Consider the following 19,124-nt stretch of genomic DNA (forward strand, 5'->3'; position numbering starts at 1 on the left):
CAGCCAGAAAAACCTAAAGAATTGAGCCAGTTATCAAATGGAGTGTCCACTACAGTAAGTTTTTTCATTTTGTCCTTCAATTGCGTTAACTGTTTATAAATCGATTGAGAATGGTCAGACAAATTCATGCAGCACATGCCCTCAAATTCTCCGCACCCATGTCCTTGTGCTAAAAGAAGGAAATCAATTGCAGCTCTGTTTTGTAGAACCGCATGACGGGTATCGTCTACATCTGCAGCAAGCTCACTTATCACTTTAGATGTGATATTAATTAGTTTTCCTGTCCAGCAGGCTAGAGTTCTCAATTGTGTGAGCGCTTTTGATGAGGCGACCCTTGGGGCAAAGAGTGAAGCTACTACTACAGAGGCACGCCCCCACAATGACACTATATCTTTACAATTAGGGTCCATTTGGAGAACACTGCGTTTTGCTCGTTGAGTCTTCTGAGGCAATTCGAGAACCTGATGTATGGTGGGAGTAAAAAGCGTCAACCTACCAATATAACATGGGCCTCCCCTAGCATTCTGAGGGACTGCTGACCAGGCTCGGTCCCCACAAATGAGGAAGGTTCCTGGGGGCAGTTTTCCTGCACCACCTCTTGGCGGTGTCACAGATTGAGTCGAATTGTTACAATATTCTGAATAGTTGTAATACAATGGTGATCTGGGAGACAACCAAGTGTCATCATCTGTCAATTTTCCATTTTCTTGAGTTGGTTTGGTAGCATAAGATCCAAATATCAAACAGTAATTTCCTGGGACAAAACCCAAAAGACTAAATTCTTGAAAACTGTCATCAGTAAATTTAAGGTTTTGCACAAATGCAACAGCTTGCGCTCCCAGAGTGCTATTTAAATTTATTTGAGCTTGGGTCCAAGTTTTGAACTCTGCCATGGGACCCAACGAGACTCCAATTTAACAAGTATAAAAAGGGGGTTAAATGGTGTGGCTAACAACAGGCAGAATTAATCTTGCCTAGTTTGTTTGGCCCAAGTGATCCACATATTTTCTCTCTTCTCAATGTCAAGGATTCCAAATACTTCAACAACCAAAACACTGCTTAATAAAAACATTGAGGCCCACCACATTCTTCTCAGGTTTTTGAATGCCCTGTCTAACATGAAAGAAACAATCTTAATTCTAAACATAAACTATAACTTCTAATAAACTAACTTCTGATAAATCTAACTTCACACTTCTGATATTTCAACTTATTTCTCTGTACTTTACAAAATTAATTTTCATCAGAACTGGATTCATCAGGGATGTTCCAGGTAAACTGTTGTTATTGACGTTGTTATCACTGAAGGTTGGTATCTTTTTCATCTATTTTTAAAATTCGGTTTCTGCCTTTTCGTATCAATGCAGCAAGAGCATCTGTCCTGTCCATCAAACGACTTCTTGGTTGGATGGGTAAAAACACTCACTCAAGTAGAATTGCTGTTGATCCACGTTGGGACCTCCCTCTTTTTCTTTTGCCATTGAAAGACAATGGCAAGATGAACAGAAAAATCACAGGCATTACTAAAACTTATTAAAAACTTAGCAAAAAAAAAAAAATTCTATAACATCATTAAAAACACACTTATAAAAAAAAAACTCATAGCCCACGATCTTCTGTGGGTGAAACACAAATCTTTGCACAATCCACTTTTGCTGTGCATCCTCTGATCCACTTGTGGAGAGATCAGTGCCCTCTTGCAATTGATAAGTTCCACATTCTTCACTGAAATCCATCTAGATTCTGCACCTGTTAAAACACAAACAAACCCAACACCCCCACTGGGACTGGAGGGTCCTCTCTCAATTCTGTTCCCTAAAACTTGCATGAAGAAATGGAAATATCAACATCTTTGTTATAAACATAAAAAAACACATTAAGAACAAAACAATGCACATAGTAAAGAAACTAACAACAAATAAAAATCAATCAAATAATATACAATCAATATTACATATAAAATCACAGTTACCAAGTGCTACACTATCAAATTGTCATCCCAGAGTCTGCAGCAGCTGAAAAACCATAAAACAACAGAGATTTGGATAAAACATGTCCGGATCATGTCTCTCCAAAACTCCCTTTGAGGCTCAGCTGTCCTGTATGGTCAAATTGTCAAGCCAAAAGGACTTGAATACTTTTTGATGCAGAAAACATCTGGATCAATCACACCATCCACGTAGAGCCAGAGCCTGGCCAGAGCTCGAACTCTAATTGGAGGATATGTTTAAAACAAAAGTCTTAGAAATAACAGTTATAAGTAAAAAACCTTATTATTAACAATTTATCAAAACATCAAATAATTGAACCTGTCAGAAATTTCCTTCAAGACAAAAATTCTCTAAATACAATAAACCTTTTCTTCAAAAATCTGAAAATTTGAAGTCTGAAATCTTGAACCAAAATTTGGACAAAAAATTTTTAAAAGAAGATGAATTGCAGCTGCATAGAAGATTAGACAAAAAAAAAAATCACATGAGTAATTAAAGAGTCAAAAACACAGGATCCTGAAAGAACACATCTTGCAATCAATCACCTAGAAAGACAATAAAACATATGAAAACTTGTTGCAGCATTTTTGAGAGAAAGAGGGCATGAATTGTGAAAGTTGAGCTACTCCAGGCTAGGCCTCAGATTGAGGCCTGGTGGGGCCTTCAGGCCTCTGACGCAGTTAGAAATTCAGAGTTGTGGCGCAGATAGAAAATAGTCTTAAGGTACTGTGGGGACCACGGGGTGTGAACTAGTATAGGTTTTATGGTGTACAGTGTAGGCCGTTTTAAGGAAAAGGTAAACAATGTTAGCCTACCAATCAGAGTGTCTTTGTTTCTGTAAACTATATAGAAGCTTATATAAACTACCGCCTGATTTTGAATAAACGGAGAACGTTGCATTAATCATATTGATTGGATGTGCGTTTGTCTTGTCCAGTTTCCCGTTTTCCTGAGGTTCCCTGGCTTTAAGTGGCGCCCGCACAGGGACTCAGGAGGCTCCGAAAAGGCTGCCAAATTACTTTTAGAGTAACGGGCAGTCGAGTTTGAGTCGCGCGACAGAAATTCAGGTCCAAATCGCCTCATGGTGACGGGACCGGGATCCCAAATTCACTTTTTGTGAACGGGGATCAAGTGGGACGGAGCAGAAGTCTCCAAACTCCGAATTGGGCCGTTCCCAACGGGAGGAAAAAGACTCTTCGCATTGTTGTTTGTTTGCGAGAGTCCGTGGAGCACTGGGAAGACCTCGGCATTCACAAGAGACCCGAATGGCGGGGGTGGATGTGGCCGAGGCCGGGGAGCTGGAGCGGAGCTGCTGCCTTGCCAAAGAAAAGCGAGAGCGAAGCAGCCCGCGGAGGTGAGGTAAGCCGCAGACAGACAGAGAGGGTGAAAGTTCACCATGGATGGAGATTTACAGGCTTCAGTGCGGCTGCTCTTTCATATTCTCTCAAAGAGAGCTGAAAAAGTTAAAGAAGCCGATTTAGAACAGTTGGTCCTTTGGGCAAGAAGCAAAGGCAAGCTGCAAAAACCTTCCCTGCTTTTTAGTGAAACCGAATAGCGAGAGCTGGGGCAGCTGCTTTGGGTTGCAGTGATAGAGGGCAAAAAGGACAAGAAAACACTATTAGAGCTTGGAGGTGTTTGGAAGAAAGTTTCACATACCTTACAGAGCATGGCCGCGGAGAAAGAGGCAGCGGAAGCTGCAATTCGAGCATTTGAGCAGTCCACAGCAGAACAAATAGAAACGCGAAAGCCATCGCGGGTTGAAAAATTCTTTAATGTTTGTAATATGCGGCCAGTGCGCGGGCAGAAAGCCCCAGTCAGCCCCTCTGTCAGAGATGTTGTTGCTCGTTTGGAGGGCGGCACGGAGCCGGGCAGCGCGGGGCCGGCCGGCGCGAGACAAAGCAGGGATGTGGCTGCGCCCGGAGCGGAAGTGTGCTCACGAGCAGCGGATGTTAACAGCTCGGTGGTTTCGCGAAATGCGGAAGACCAGGAAGGGGCCCTCCCGGGTCCCTCGGGAGGCGGGGAGACACCTGAGGAGGCAGGCGGAGCTGGTGACGAAACAGGGCTGAGTCAGGAGGAGGAACTCAGGGGCGGAGATCAAGGCAGAGACCAGGGCGGAGACGGGAGCGAGGCGGCGCTGGCCCCGCGCCCCCCCGCAGCGACAGCGGCGGCGGCTGCCACCGGTGCATGCAAACGCAGAGGAGCGGCTCGCCGATACCTGCCGGCGGCAGCGGCCGCGGCCAGCAGCCTGGCGCGGTTTGGAGGGGCTGGACACCCCAATGCTAGCTGAGTGGCAGAAGTAGCCACCCAAACAACACCAGAGCAGAGCCCCGAAAATGCCAGTTCCCATCCCACCACGGTAGCGCTGCGCAGCCCACTCCCACCGAGTTCAGATTCTGACGACTCAGAGCCAGACTTTCCGGTTGTCAATTGCAGCAGGGACACGCGATCACAGAACAAGATACAAAGACCAAATACGTTACAGAAAAAAATAGCCCGCCTTGCCACACTTTCGAATCGTCAGGCTCAACCAGTGGAACCTTCCACTGGCCAGCAATTGGCATCGCCAGCAGTTTTAAAAAATCCCTTGCAGTCCCGATGGGCGCCAGTTGTGAAAGATGCTCTTTTAGACGGTGACTGGAAAGCTGCCAGCTCCCTGGCTTGTCCTGTAATAGTGTCTAATGGGAATGCCATCTGGGAGCCCCATGACTGGAAAATCCTACAATCAGCTAAGCAGACAGTCACCGCTTATGGGATCAGATCAGAAGCAGCCAGGAACATCATTCAGTATATATTCACAGCAGATGTGCTTTGTCCTAGTGATTCGTCTAACATTGCATCCCTGCTTCTGACACCTTCTCAATTCCTCATGTTTGAAAGGGAATGGAAGCGGTTGGCAATTGAGGAGGCCAACAAACACACAGATGCGGGAGACCCCTTTTTTGGAGTCCAGCCAGATATGCTGACTGGGCGAGGACCATATGCAACCAATCAGGTGCAACTTACCTTTCCTGTTGAAATACATAAATTGTCACAGCAATTGGCCCATCAAGCTTTGCTTTTGGTACCAGACAAGAAAAAGTCAGCATCCTATGCCACCATAAAGCAAGGAGCCACTGAACCATTTGGACAATTTATTGATAGGCTGTCAGCTGCTTTAAAGGATGCACCTGACGTGCCACCAGACGTTCAGGAACATTTATTCCGATCCCTTGCTTTTGAGAATGCTAACCCACCCACAAGAACCATCCTAGCCACCCTCCCTCAGGGCTGTCCAGTCGATGAGATGCTTGTCAGAGCCACACGCGCAGAACAGAGCAACCAAGCTGCGGCATTCGCCGCAACCATCCAGGATGCAATTGAACAACAAGGACACATCATTGCAGCTGCTTTATCAAGCAACAACACAAGGAGACAAAAGACGTAATGAAAAAGTATAGCAGTACTGAGTGTTTTCCATGATGCCAAGAGGGATGGACATTATGCAAATCAAAGTTATTTCAAATACAATGTGGATGAAAATTACTGTAAAAAAAAAAAAAAATAGAAATGTTAATAATGATTTAATTGCCAAAAATGTCTTTGAAAACAAAGATTTGAGAAAAGTCAGTCAGATGGAATGTTGGCATTGAGTTCACAATTTCTGTTTTTGAGTTTTTATAGATAATAAGATAAATAATAATTGTCAAGTTTTTATAGGTAATGATAAGTAGTGATTGTTACTAATGTTATATGAATGCTTTGAAACTATTTTAAACATTTCTTGTTAATAGATTGATCATATAATGTAAGTTGTCTGATTTTTGTGATAAGAATTATTATTAAGATGTTAAGGTATTGAGGTGTTGTTTTAATATTTACAGTCAGTTTTCATATGTTTTATGGGGTTTTTTTTTAGGTGATTGATTGTAAGATGTGTTTTTCAGGATCCTGTGTGTTTGATTTTTTAACTACTCATGTGTTTTCTTTATTCAATTTTCTATGCAGCTGCAGTTCATCTTTTAAAAATTTATAGTCCAAGTTCTGGTTCAAGATTTCAGACTTCAAATTCTCAGATTTTTGAAGAAAAGGTTTGTTGTATTTAGGGAATTTTTGTCTTGAAGGAAATTTTAGACAAGTTCAATTATTTGATGTTTTGATAAATTGTTAATAATAAGGTTTTTCACTTATAACTGTTATTTTTAAGACTTTTGCTTTAAACATATCCTCCAATTAGAGTTCGAGCTCTGGCCAGGCTCTGGCTCTACGTGGATGGTGTGATTGATCCAGATGTTTTCTGCATCAAAAAAGTATTCAAGTCCTTTTGGCTTGACAATTTGACCATACAGGACAGCTGAGCCTCAAAGGGAGTTTGGAGAAGCATGATCCGGACATGTTTTATCCAAATCTCTGTTGTTTTAAGGTTTTTCAGCTGCTGCAGACTCTGGGATGACAATTTGATAGTGTAGCACTTGGTAACTGTGATTTTATATGTAATATTGATTGTATATTATTTGATTGATTTTTATTTGTTGTTAGTTTCTTTACTATATGCATTGTTTTGTTCTTAATGTTTTTCATGTTTATAACAAAGATGTTGATATTTCCATTTCTTCATGCAAGTTTTAGGGAACAGAATTGAGAGAGGACCCTCCAGTCCCTGTGGGGGTGTTGGGTTTGTTTGTGTTTTAACAGGTGCAGAATCAAAATGGATTTCAGTGAAGAATGTGGAACTTCTCAATTGCAAGAGGGCACTGATCTCTCCATAAGTGGATCAGAGGATGCACAGCAAAAGTGGATTGTGCAAAGATTTGTGTTTCACCCACAGAAGATCGTGGGCTTTGAGTTTTTTTTAATAAGTGTGTTTTTAATGATGTTATAGATTTTTTTTTTTTTTTGCTAAGTTTTTAATAAGTTTTAGTAATGCCTGTGATTTTTCTGTTCATCTTGCCATTGTCTTTCAATGGCAAAAGAAAAAGAGGGAGGTCCCAACGTGGATCAGCAGAAATTCTACTTGAGTGAGTGTTTTTACCCATCCAACCAAGAAGTCGTGTGATGGGCAGGACAGATGCTCTTGCTGCATTGATACGAAAAGGCAGAAACAGAATTTTAAAAATAGATGAAAAAGATATCAACCCGCAGTGATAACAACGTGAACAACAACAGTTCGCCTGGAACATCCCGTGATGAATCCAGTTCCGATGAAAATTAATTTTGTAGAGTTCAGAGAAAATAAGTTGAAATATCATAAGTGTGAAGTTAGATTTATCAGAAGTTAGTTTATTAGAAGTTATAGTTTATGTTTAAAATTAAGATTGTTTCTTTCGTGTTAGCTGGGTCAAAGGGTATTGCATTTTTTTTTATCTTTATAGTTATTTAAATTGTTATACCGTGTTTTTTACAGTGTGGGCAAAAATTGGTTCATTGCACCTTCACTCCAGCCTGAGTAGCTCAAAAGAAAAAGAGGGAATTGTTGCAGCATTTTTGAGAGAAAGAGGGCATGAATTGTGAAAGTTGAGCTACTCCAGGCTAGGCCTCAGATTGAGGCCTGGTGGGGCCTTCAGGCCTCTGACGCAGTTAGAAATTCAGAGTTGTGGCGCAGATAGAAAATAGTCTTAAGGTACTGTGGGGACCACGGGGTGTGAACTAGTATAGGTTTTATGGTGTACAGTGTAGGCCGTTTTAAGGAAAAGGTAAACAATGTTAGCCTACCAATCAGAGTGTCTTTGTTTCTGTAAACTATATAGAAGCTTATATAAACTACCGCCTGATTTTGAATAAACGGAGAACGTTGCATTAATCATATTGATTGGATGTGCGTTTGTCTTGTCCAGTTTCCCGTTTTCCTGAGGTTCCCTGGCTTTAAAAACTGACTGTAAATATTAAAACAACACCTCAATATCTTAACATCTTAATAATAATTCTTATCACAAAAATCAGACAACTTAGATTATATGATCAGCTTATCAACAAGAAATGTTTAAAATAGTTTAAAACAAACTTTTCAAAGCATTCATATAACATTAGTAACAATCATTACTTTTCATTACCTACAAAAACTTGACAATTATCATTTATCTTATTATCTATAAAACTCAAAAATCGTAATCACTTATATTATTATCTATAAAAACTCAAAAACAGAAATTGTGAACTCAATGCCAACATTCCATCTGACTGACTTTTCTCAAATCTTTGTTTTCAAAGACATTTTTGGCAATTAAATCATTATTAACATTTCTATCTTTTTTTTTTTACAGTAATTTTCATCCACATTGTATTTGAAATAACTTTGATTTGCATAATGTCCATCCTTCTTGGTATCTTGGAAAACACTCAGTATTGCTATACTTTTTCATTACGTCTTCTGTCTCCTTGTATTGTTGCTTGATAAAGCAGCTGCAATGATGTGTCCTTGTTGTTGCATGGCATCTTGGATGGTTGCGGTGAATGCTGCAGCTTGGTTGCTTTGTTCTGCGCGTGTGGCTCTGACAAGCATCTCATTGACTGGACAGCTTTGAGGAAGGGTTGCTAAGATGGTTCTTGTGTGTGGGTTAGCATTTTCAAAAGCAAGGGATCGGAATAAATGTTCCTGAACATCTGGTGGCACGTCAGGTGCGTCCTGCAAAGCAGCTGACAGCCTATCAATAAATTGTCCAAATGGTTCAGTGGCTCCTTGCTTTATGGTGGCATAGGATGCTGACTTTTTCTTGTCTGGTACCAAAAGCAAAGCTTGATGGGCCAATTGCTGTGACAGTTGATGCATTTCAACGGGAAAGGTAAGTTGTATCTGATTGGTTGCATATGGTCCCTGCCCAGTCAGCATATCTGGCTGGACTCCATAAAAGGGGTCCCCCACATTTGTGTGTTTGTTGGCCTCTTCAATTGCCAACCGCCTCCATTCCCTTTCAAATATGAGAAATTGGGAAGGGGTCAGGAGCAGGGATGCAGTGTTAGATGAATCACCAGGACAAAGCACATCTGCTGTGAATATATACTGAATGATGTTCCTGGCTGCTTCTGATCTGATCCCATAAGTGGTGACTGTCTGCTTAGCTGATTGTAGGATTTTCCAGTCATGGGGCTCCCAGATGGCATTCCCATTAGACACTATAACAGGACAAGCCAGGGAGCTGACAGCCTTCCAGTCACCGTCTAAAAGAGCATCCTTCACAACTGATGCCCATTGCGACTGCAATGGATTTTTTAAAACTGCTGGCAATGCCAATTGCTGGCCAGTGGAAGGTTCCACTGGTTGAGCCTGACGATTTGAGAGGGTGGCAAGGCGGGCTATTTTTTTTTTCTGTAACGTATTTGGTCTTTGTATCTTGTTCTGTGATCGCTTGTCCCTGCTGCAATTAACAACAGAAAGGTCTGGCTCTGAGTCGTCAGAATCTGAACTCGGTGGGAGGGGGCAGCATAGAGCTACCGTGGTGGAGTGGGAACTGGCATTTTCAGGGCTCTGCTCTGGTGTTGTTTGGGTGGCTGCTTCTGCCACTCCGCTAGCATTGGGGTGCCCAGCCCCTCCAAACCGCGCCAGGTTGCTGGCTGCCGCCGCCGTCGCCGCCGGGTACCGGCGAGCTGCTCCTCTGCGTTTGCACGCATCGGTGGCAGCCGCCGCCGCTGCCGCTGCGGGGGGGCGAGGGGCCAGCGCCGCCTCGCTCCCTTCTCCGCCCTGGTCTCCGCCCCCGAGTTCCTCCTCCTGACTCAGCCCTGTTTCGTCACCAACTCCGCCTGCCTCCTGAGGTGTCTCCCCGCCTCCTGAGGGACCCGGGAGGGCCACTTCCTGGTCTGCCGCATTTCGCGAAACCGCCGAGCTGTTAACATCCGCTGCTTGCGAGCACAGTTCCGCTCCAGGCGCAGCCATGCGTCCGTTTTATCCCGTGTCGGCCGGCCCTGTGCCGCCTGGCTCTGCGCTTTCCTCCCAACGAGCGACAAAATGTCTGACAGAGGGACTGACTGGAGCTTTCTGCCCTCGCACTGGCCGCATATTACAAACATTAAAAAATTTTTCAACCCGAGATAGCTTTTGAGCTTCTGTCTGTTCTGATGTGGATTGCTCAAATGCCTGAATTGCAGCTTCTGCTGCTTTTTTCTCCGTGGCCATGCTCTGTAAGGTATGTAAAACTTTCTTCCAAACGCCTCCGAGCTCCAATAGTGTTTTCTTGTCCTTTTTGCCCTCTATGACTGCATCCCAAAGCAGCTGCCCCAGCTCTTGCCATTCGGTTTCACTAAAAATCAGCGAAGGCTTTTGCAGCTTGCCTTTGCTTCTTGCCCAAAGGACCAACTGTTCTAAATCGGCTTCTTTAACTTTTTCAGCTCTCTTTGAGAGAATATGAAAGAGAAGCCGCACTGAAGCCTGCAGATCCCCATCCATGGTGAACTTTCACCCTTTCTCTCTCTCCGCGGCTTACCTCCAACTTCCGTGGTTTGCTTCGCTCTCGCTTTTCTTCGGCAAGGCGGCACCCCCGCTCCAGCTTTCTGGCCCCGGCCACGTCCACACCCGCCGTTCGGGTCCCTTGTGAACGCCGAGGTCTTCCCACTGCTCCAACGGACTCTCGCAAACAAACAACAATGCGAAGAGTCTTTTTCTCCCATTGGGAAAATGGCCCAATTCGGAGTTAGGAGTCTTCTGCTCCGTTTCCACTTGATCCCCGTTCACAAAAAGTGAATTTAGGATCCCGGCCCCGTCACCATGAGGTGATTTGGACCTGAATTTTCGTCGCGCGACTCAAACTCGACTGCCCGTTACTCTAAAAGTAATTTGGCAGCCTTTTCGGAGCCTCCTGAGTCCCTGGTCGGGCACCACTAAAAGCCAGGGAATCTCAGAAACATGGAAAGCTGGACAAGACAAACGCAGGTCTGAACCAATGTGGTTAATCAAGCGTTCTCCCTTTATTCAAGATAAGGTGGTAGTTTATATAAGCTTCCACATAGTTTACAAAAACAAAGACACTCTGATTGCCAAACTAATATTGTTTACCTTTTCCTTAAAACGGCCTACACCTTACACTATAAAACCTATACTAATTCACACCCAAACAACCCAGTGGTCCCTATCACACCTTAAGATTATTTCTATCTGCACCACAAACTCTGAATTTCTAACTGCGTCAGAGGCTTGAAGGCCTCACCAGGCCTAAATCTGAGGCCTAGACTGGAGTAGCTCAAATTTCATAACTCATGTCCTCTTTCTCTCAAAAATGCTGCAACAGATCCCAGTCCATCTTTTATCCCAGACTATATTTGATCCCAGTCCCTATTTTATCCCAGTCCCTCTTTGATCCCAGTCCATATTTGATCCCAGTCCCTAGTGGATCCCAGTCCCTAGTTGATCCCCGTCCCCATTTTATCCCAGACTATATTTGATCCCAGTTTGTATTTGATCCCAGTCCCTAGTTGATCCCAGTCCATACTGCGAGGACGCTGGACTCCAGGACGCTTTGGGTGGATGGAGACGAGAGATCTCTGAAGGCTGCCCTTAGAATATCTGGTTTATTAGAGAGGGTGAAAGGCCCTGCTTGGAGTCACCAGACCTGACCCATAGCAGGCCTGAGGGCGTGGGGGAAGGGAGAGGCAAGGGGTAGAGGGAGATAAGAGAGGATCCCAAGAGGATGTTCCAGGAGAGGGGCAGTTCCAAGAGAACAGAAGTTCCAAGAGAGCGTCTGGCTCCTCAGGGACTCCTTGTCAGGGGCTTCAAGGTGAGCTGGAACAAGACTCAGGCCAATGGGGTCACAGACTCCTGATGCTTCAGGGGAGGGTTTCAAGTGTGGGATGAACCATACATTGGGGTGAGATCCAACAGTCCATTTGACCCTCGGACCCACCTGTAGGTAAGGGCATTGTTCAACAAGAAGAGGGGATTGTCTTCATCCTGGCTGTACAATTGTGTTCTACTTTTCGAGTAACTACGGTTTGGTATGTCACAACTTGTTACCATCTCAGTCTCTGTATTTTCTAAACCTTTTGGCAGGCAGTCATATTTATAAGGCTTTCCTATTTGAGCTTCCCCAATACATATGATCCCAGGCCATATGATCCCATTCAATATCTGACCCCAGTCCCAATTTTATCCCAGTCTATATTTGATCCCAGTCCATAGGATCCCAATCCACATCAGATCCCAGTCTCTATTTGAACACAGTCCGTAGTTGATCCAGGTCTCCAGTTGATCCAAGTCCCTATGATCTCAGTCCCAATTTGATCCCAGTCTGTAGGATCCCAGTCCCTATTTTATCCGAGTCCCTTGTTGATACCAGTCCATAGGATCCCAGTCCATATTTGATCCTTGTCCGTATTTGATCCCAGTTCAGTTCATTCCAGTCTGTAGGGCCCCAGTCCCTAATTTATCCCAGTCCTTAGTTGATCCTAGACCACAGGATCTCAGTGCATATTTGATCCCAATCTCTGGTTGATCCCAGTCTATATGGCCCTGCACACATTCCAGAGGTCTGGAATTTCAGCTCCCAGCCAGGAAAAGACATTCCCTTTGCCCTCGAAGGCAGAGCTCTTGAGAAGGGGCTGAAAGCCAAGTGGAGCAAAATCCTACAGAGACATTTCACTGCTGGCCTCCATAACTTCAGCTCTTGAACTAAGAATTAAAATAATGATTGGGAAATAAAATAATTTAAAAATCAGGGGTGGGTCATTGGGGGCAGAAGGGGAAATTAAATTAGAGGAGGATTCAAATAAGTCAGGGAAGGATCTTTGGTGGTCCCTGAGGAAATTAAATTGGGGGAGGGTCTTTGGAGGTCCCTGGCTCAAGGGAGACACGGAGAGAGAAACAGAGCAGGCAAAGAGAGGTGGGAGGGAAAGGAGGACACAAACACAATCAGCTGAGAAGGTGGTGCCCTGAAAAACAGAACTGCCACAGACTGGGAATGAACGGCAAAGAAATCAGTAAGTCTGAAAGTTTTATTTGCTATCAAATACATCCCAGCCACCCAGCCCCACCCATCCCACTGCTCCAAATTGGGATCCCACTTCTCCCGATCTCCTCCCAAACCCATCTCACCCTGGCAGCTGTGGATTCGAGTGAGTTTGGTGTGGGATTGGGTTTTTTTGAGGTGGGAACAAGCAATTTGAAGAGGGATTGAGCCTCTGTGGGTTAAAATTCATTTGTTTTCAGTGGGATGTGAGTGGTTTTAAGGTTAAACATCCATCCCTCTTGGCTTTTGGAGCGCAAAGAGATTGAGAAGAGAAAAACATAAAGGTCAACACTAAAGGAGAAGCAGCCAGGTGTGTTCCCAACATGGATGACAGGGAATGTGGGTCACCAGGGATGTGCCCAATGTGGGTCCTCCAGTGGGGGATGGAGTTTAGCTCTTCTCGCACTCGGGGCACTCGCAGGGCTTCCCTTACCGGTGCCTCCCTTGGTGTCGGGTCAAGTGAGAGTTCCTTGAGAATCTCTTCCCACACTCCCCACACTCATAGGGCCTCTCCCCAGTGTGGATGCGGCGATGCTGGATGAGGGTGGAGTTGAGCCTGAATCCCTTCCCGCAGTCGGGGCAGCAGAAGGGCCTCTCCTCCGTGTGACTCCGATAGTGCTGGAGGAGACAGGAGCTGGTCTGAAACCCCTTCCCACACTTGGAACACTCGTAGGGCCTCTCCCCAGTGTGGATCCTCTGGTGCATGATCAGGTGGGAGCTCTGGCTGAAGCTCTTCCCACACTCCCCACACTCGTAGGGCCTCTCACCAGTGTGGATGCGCTGGTGCCTGAGGAGGTGGTAGTTCTGCCTGAATCCCTTCCCGCAGTTGGGGCAGCAGAAGGGCCTCTCCTCCGTGTGAACCCGATAGTGCTGGAGGAGACAGGAGCTGGTCTGAAACCCCTTCCCACACCTGGAACACTCGTAGGGCCTCTCCCCAGTGTGGGTCCTCTGGTGCTTGATCAGGCAAGACCTGTGTCTGAAGCTCTTCCCACACTCCCCACACTCGTAGGGCCTCTCCCCAGTGTGGATGCGGCAATGCTGGATGAGAGTGGCGTTGTCCCTGAATCCCTTCCCACACTCAGAACACTCATAGGGTCTCTCCCCGGTGTGGGTCCTCTGGTGCATGATCAGGTTGGAGCCCCGGCTGAAGCTCTTCCCACACTCCCCACACTCGTAGGGCCTCTCCCCGGTGTGGATGCGCCGGTGCGTGATGAGGTGGGAGTTCTTCCTGAATCCCTTCCCGCAGTCGGGGCAGCGGAAGCGCCTCTCCTCTGTGTGAACCCGATAGTGCTTGAGGAGATGGGAGCTGGTCTGAAACCCCTTCCCACACTCAGAACACCTGTAGGGCCTCTCCCCTGTGTGGATGCGCCGGTGCGTGATGAGGACCGAGTTGTACTTGAAGCCCTTCCCGCAGTCGGGGCAGCGGAAGGGCCTCTCCTCTGTGTGAACCCGATAGTGCAGGAGGACACGGGAGCTGGTCTGAAACCTCTTCCCACACTCCCCACACTCGTAGGGTTTCTCCCCACTGTGGGTCCTCTGGTGCACGATCAGTTCGGATCTCCTCCTGAAGCTCTTCCCACACTCCGAGCACTTGTGGGGCTTCTCCCCATCATGGAGCTGCTCAGGGACCCCCAGCTCCGAGCTCTGGCTCCATCTCCGGCCGCCTCCCTGGCCCAGGGTGGGTCTTTCCCCCTCAGATCCCCGTGATCTGCGTTTGCAGCTCCTCCTTGTGCGGGATCTCCGGGTCTTTTCCTCCCCGTCGGGTTCCTGTGCTGTGGAGCCGCTCAAAACGGCCTCTTCCACCAGGTTCTGCCGTGGGGATTTGTCCTCCCTGCTCTCCATCCTCAGCTTCTGCCCTGGGGGAGGAAGGACAAGGAGAGGTTCTTCCTCTTCCTCGCAGCCTCCCAGGGGCTGGGAATGGGAAATCCTGGTTTGGGGAAAACAAGGGATGAGCACACAGAGTTTGAAGTTCCCTCTGTCCCAGTCCATCCCTAGAAGTCCCTGCCCTCCTGGGCTCCATAAAAACCTCCCAAACACCGAGATCCAGCCCTGAAAAAGCCTCCCAGGGGTTCCCCGTCCCTGCTCCCTCCCCTTTGCTGTTCGGGGCTCCCCCCTGTCCCAGCTGCTGGGGTCACGCTTGGATTGGGGGTCCCCCTTCTCCTTGCTGCCCGCCCTCCCCAGGCTGCCGGGAGTCCCAGCAATCCTAAAAGCTCCCCCCTCTTGGCTCTCCCCATTCAGGGGTGCCGGGGCTGTTTGGGCTCCCGGGCTCCCTTCTCCCCCTCTTCCCTGCTCTGGGCTGCCGGGGCTCCAAGGAGTCCCCCCAAGGGGCCTTTTCCGCTCAGCTTCGCAGTTCTTCCTTCTCCAAACATCTCCCCAAAAAACCCAACCCAGGCACCCCCCAGGAGACCTGGCCCGAGCTCCCCCTCCCCGCTCACCTGCGGGATGGGGGGGCGATGATCCCACAGGTGGAGGCTGCGAATTCAGGCAGGGCTCGACCGCGCGCTTCTCTCTGCTCTGCTCCATACGCCTTTCAACCTCCTCTTCCTCTTCCTGCCGCCCCTCCTCTTCCATCCCTCCTCCTCCTCCTCTTCCTCCTCCCTAAGCCCACCTCCCGCTCCTCCTCCATCCCTGCTCTTCCTTCCCCCTCCTACTGCTCTCTAACCCCACCGCCTTCTGCTCCCTCATCCCTCATCTTCCATCGCTCCTCCTCCTCCTGTGTCCCGTCCCCTCCTGCCTGTCCTCCTTTATCCCTTCCCTTCCATCCCCCCTCCTCCTCCTCCTCCTCCTGCCCCTCGCTATCCCCACCTCCTTCTCCTCTTCCATCCCTCCCCTTCCATACCCCCTCCTCCTCCTCCTCCCCATCCCCACCTCCCGCTCCTCCTTCATCCCTGCCCTTCCCTCCCTCCTCCTCCTCCCCCAGCAGCAGCGACACCCTCGGTTCCCGTTCCCGCAGCCCCGGCAGCCCGCGGCAGGAGCGGGGATGGAGCCGGGACAGGTCGGGATGGGCAGCGCGGGGCTCTCGGCTGCTCCCAGCCGCTGTTCCAGGGGGGAACCCGGCCCGGGCCAAAGGAGAGGCAAACTGGGGAAACTGGGGGCTGCACATCCAAACTGGGGCTGCCTGGGGACCCTGCCTGGGCACTGCCGGCCTTGGGGCTCCTCTCAGGAGATCAGGAGGGGGGAACGCACAGAGGGCTGGGGGATGCCAGGAGTGGCAGCACTGGGAGGGACTGGGCTCTTCTGGAATCATACTGGGAGGGACTGGGACTGTGCTGGCTTTGTCCTGACACCATACTGGGATCATACTGGGAGGGACTGGGACTGGGCTGCTTTTGTGCTGACACCATACTGGGATCATACTGGGAGGGAATGGGATGGAACTGGTTAGTACTGGGATGAACTGGGATGGACTGGGAGGTTACTGGTTTGGGGTTTGGGGTTACTGGGAGGGGATTGGGAGGTACTGGGATGGACTGGGACATTACTGGTTTGCACTGGGATGAACTGGGTGGGACTGGGAGGGACTGGGATGAACTGGGAATGGGGTTTGGGGTTACTTGGATAAACTGGGAGTTACTGGTTTGGGTTTTAGCGTTACTGGGAGGGGATTGGGATGGACTGGGATGAACTGGGAGTTACTGGTTTGGGGTTTGGGGTTACTGGTAGGGGATTGGGATGGACTGGGATGGACTGGGAGTTACTGGGATGGACTGGGGCCATACTGGGATGAACTGGGAAGGACTGGGAAGCCAAACTGAGCAAACTGGGAGAGACTGGGAAGCCAAACTGGGCAAACTGGGAGGGACTGGGATTGCACTGGGAGGGACTGGGAATGGGAACTGAGCAAGCTGGGAGTTACTGGGAGGGAACCGGGAGGTTACTGGGATGAACTGGGAGTTACTGGAACGTTACTGGGATGGACTGGGAGGGGATTTGGGCTCACTGGGATGAACTGGGGCCATACTGGGGCGTTACTGGTTTGAACTGGGAGGAACTGGGAGCTCCGGGGGGGGGGGGGGCGGGGCTCGCTCCGGGCCGGTTCCATTCCCACCCGCGGGGGGGGGCGGATCTCGCTCCGGGCCGGTTCCATTCCCACACGCGGGGGGGGGCGGGGCTCGCTCCGGGCCGGTTCCATTCCCACCCGCGGGGGGGTGGGGGGGAGGGGGGAAGGAGCCGTTCCCTCACCATTTCCTCAGCTGGGCGCGGCGCGCTGCGGGACCTGCGGGCGGCAGCGGAGCTCGGGGCGGATCCCGGCGCTGATCCCGGTGATCCCGGCGGGATCCGCTCCCCCTTTCCCCGATCCCGGCACCCACCGGAGCGGCGGCGGCGGCGGCTGCGGAGGGCGGCGCGGGGGCTGCCGGGAATGGCGGCGGCTGTGGCGGGCGCGGGGCATGCCGGGATACACCGAGGCAAACGGCGCGGCGCCATGTTGTCGCGCCGCGCGGCTCGCTTTACGGCGGTGTGGCGAGGTGAGGGTGTCGCGAAGAGGCAGGCCCGGTTTGCTTTACGGCGGTGTGGCGGGGAACATCTGGAGAACATCTGAGAACATCTGAGAACATCTGGAAACGGCTGGGAACGGCCCCACAGGAGCTCCAGAGGAGCCCCATCCAGAGGCACCTGGGAGCCCTCAACAATCCAGCCAGCAAAGCACGGGCAGGAGGACACCGGATGGCGCTTCCTGCCTGGGACAGGGCTTGTGGCAGCAAAGGCCTGTGCCAAAGCACTCGGGCAGCTGCAGCGGGAGGCCCTACGAGTGTGGGGAGTGTGGGAAGAGCCGCTGTTCCAGGGGGGAACCCGGCCCGGGCCAAAGGAGAGGCAAACTGGGGAAACTGGGGGCTGCACATCCAAACTGGGGCTGCCTGGGGACCCTGCCTGGGCACTGCCGGCCCTTGGGGCTCCTCTCAGGAGATCAGGAGGGGGGAATGCAGAGAGGGCTCAGGGATGCCAGGAGTGGCAGCACTGGGAAGGACTGGTTTGTACTGGGATTGTACTGGAATCATACTGGGAGCAGCTGGGCCCATGCCAGGGCAGACTGCAGTCACCCCGAGGGAGACTGGGATCGTACTGGGATCATACTGACACAGAGTAGGAGCCTACGGGGGCCAACTGAGACCACGCTGGGGGCAAATGGGATATACTGGGAGTGACTGGGAGCATGATGAGGGTGACTGGGAGCAGCTGTGAGCAACTGAGATCATGCTAGGAGCAACTGGGAGGAACTGGGAGTCACTGGGTGCCTGCTGGGGATGACTGGAAACGACTGGGCTTATACTGGGATCATGCTGGAGGTGACTGGGATCATACTGGCAGTGAGTGCCACGACACTGAGGCTGACTGGGAGCGGTTGTGAGCAAATGGGATCGCACTGGAAGGAACTGGGAGTGAGTGGGAATATGCTGGAAGGAACTGGGGGACACTGTGAGAGACTGGGAGGGACAGTGAGGGTGAAAGGGGCAACTGAAATCATGTGGAGCACAACTGGTTCATATTGGTACTGACTGGGAGCACACTGGCGTCATCTCTGGATCACACTGGGAGGGACTGGACTAATACTGGGAGTGTCTGAGAGTGACTGGGAACACACCATGCACAGCATCCCTGTACTGGGGGTGACTGGGAGCAACTCGGAGCACTCTGGGAGCAAATGGCATCATACTGGGATTGACTGGGTTGATGTAGCTGGAGGCAACTGGGACCATCCTGCGAGTGATTGGAAGTTACTGGGATTATACTGGGACCATACTGGGAGTGCTGGCATGTGACAAGGATCATACTGGAGGTTACTGGGCTCATACTGGTGATGAAAGGGAGCAACTGGGATCCCACTTTGGGCTACTGGGAGCAACTGAGAAAAACTGGGATCATGCTGCAAGCAAACTGGAGGAATTGGGAATGACTGGATGCAGGCTGGAGACAACTGGGACATACTGGGCATGACTGAGATCATACTGGGATAACAAGCACCTTACTGGGATCACTGGGAGTGTCTGGGAATGACCAAAGAGATGCTGAAGGCAACTGGGATTTACTGGGGATGTCTGTAACCTTACTGGGGTGACTGGGAACACACTGGGAACAACGGGGACCATGCTGGGGAGAACTGAGAGCGAGTGGAAGTGAGTGGGTCTACACCGGGGACAACTGGGCATGACTGGGACCATGCTGGGAGCAACTGGGATCATATGGGGAGTGATGGGGTTGATGCAAGGGACAACTGGGGGCAACTGGGATC

General features: G+C 49.5%; 2 protein-coding genes across 4 annotated transcripts in view; one reads left to right on the forward strand and one right to left on the reverse strand.

Moving 5' to 3' along the window:
• The window catches only part of LOC140680909 (uncharacterized), a 692,735-nt gene that overhangs the window by 152,482 nt on the left and 521,129 nt on the right, over window positions 1–19,124 (forward strand). The gene's annotated exons all lie outside the window — the stretch shown is intronic.
• LOC140680882 (uncharacterized) lies at window positions 10,841–17,335 on the reverse strand. 2 transcript variants are annotated; one of them, XM_072919774.1, is made up of 3 exons: window positions 17,078–17,335; window positions 15,331–15,367; window positions 10,841–14,751 (listed from the first exon to the last, which is right to left on the reverse strand). In XM_072919774.1, exons 1-3 carry the CDS (start codon window positions 17,318–17,320, stop codon window positions 13,325–13,327), a joined length of 1,707 nt encoding a protein of 568 aa, XP_072775875.1. In that variant the 5' UTR covers window positions 17,321–17,335; the 3' UTR covers window positions 10,841–13,324. The 2 variants fall into 2 exon arrangements, with proteins under 2 accessions (XP_072775875.1, XP_072775876.1); XM_072919775.1 differs by lacking the exon at window positions 15,331–15,367 and having other exon boundaries at window positions 17,078–17,216.

Source organism: Taeniopygia guttata, chromosome 30 (genome assembly GCF_048771995.1).
Source record: "Taeniopygia guttata chromosome 30, bTaeGut7.mat, whole genome shotgun sequence".
NCBI classification, from domain to species: domain Eukaryota; kingdom Metazoa; phylum Chordata; class Aves; order Passeriformes; family Estrildidae; genus Taeniopygia; species Taeniopygia guttata.

Excerpts from the sequence above, each read along its gene's own strand:
- LOC140680882 (XM_072919774.1), bottom strand. The coding sequence starts at position 17,320 with ATGGCGCCGCGCCGTTTGCCTCGGTGTATCCCGGCATGCCCCGCGCCC. Across the intron at positions 15,368-17,077 it reads CGCGCCCAGCTGAGGAAATG|CCTCCACCTGTGGGATCATC; the intron begins GTGAGGGAACGG and ends CTGAATTCGCAG. Across the intron at positions 14,752-15,330 it reads ATCGCCCCCCCATCCCGCAG|GGCAGAAGCTGAGGATGGAG; the intron begins GTGAGCGGGGAG and ends TTCCTCCCCCAG.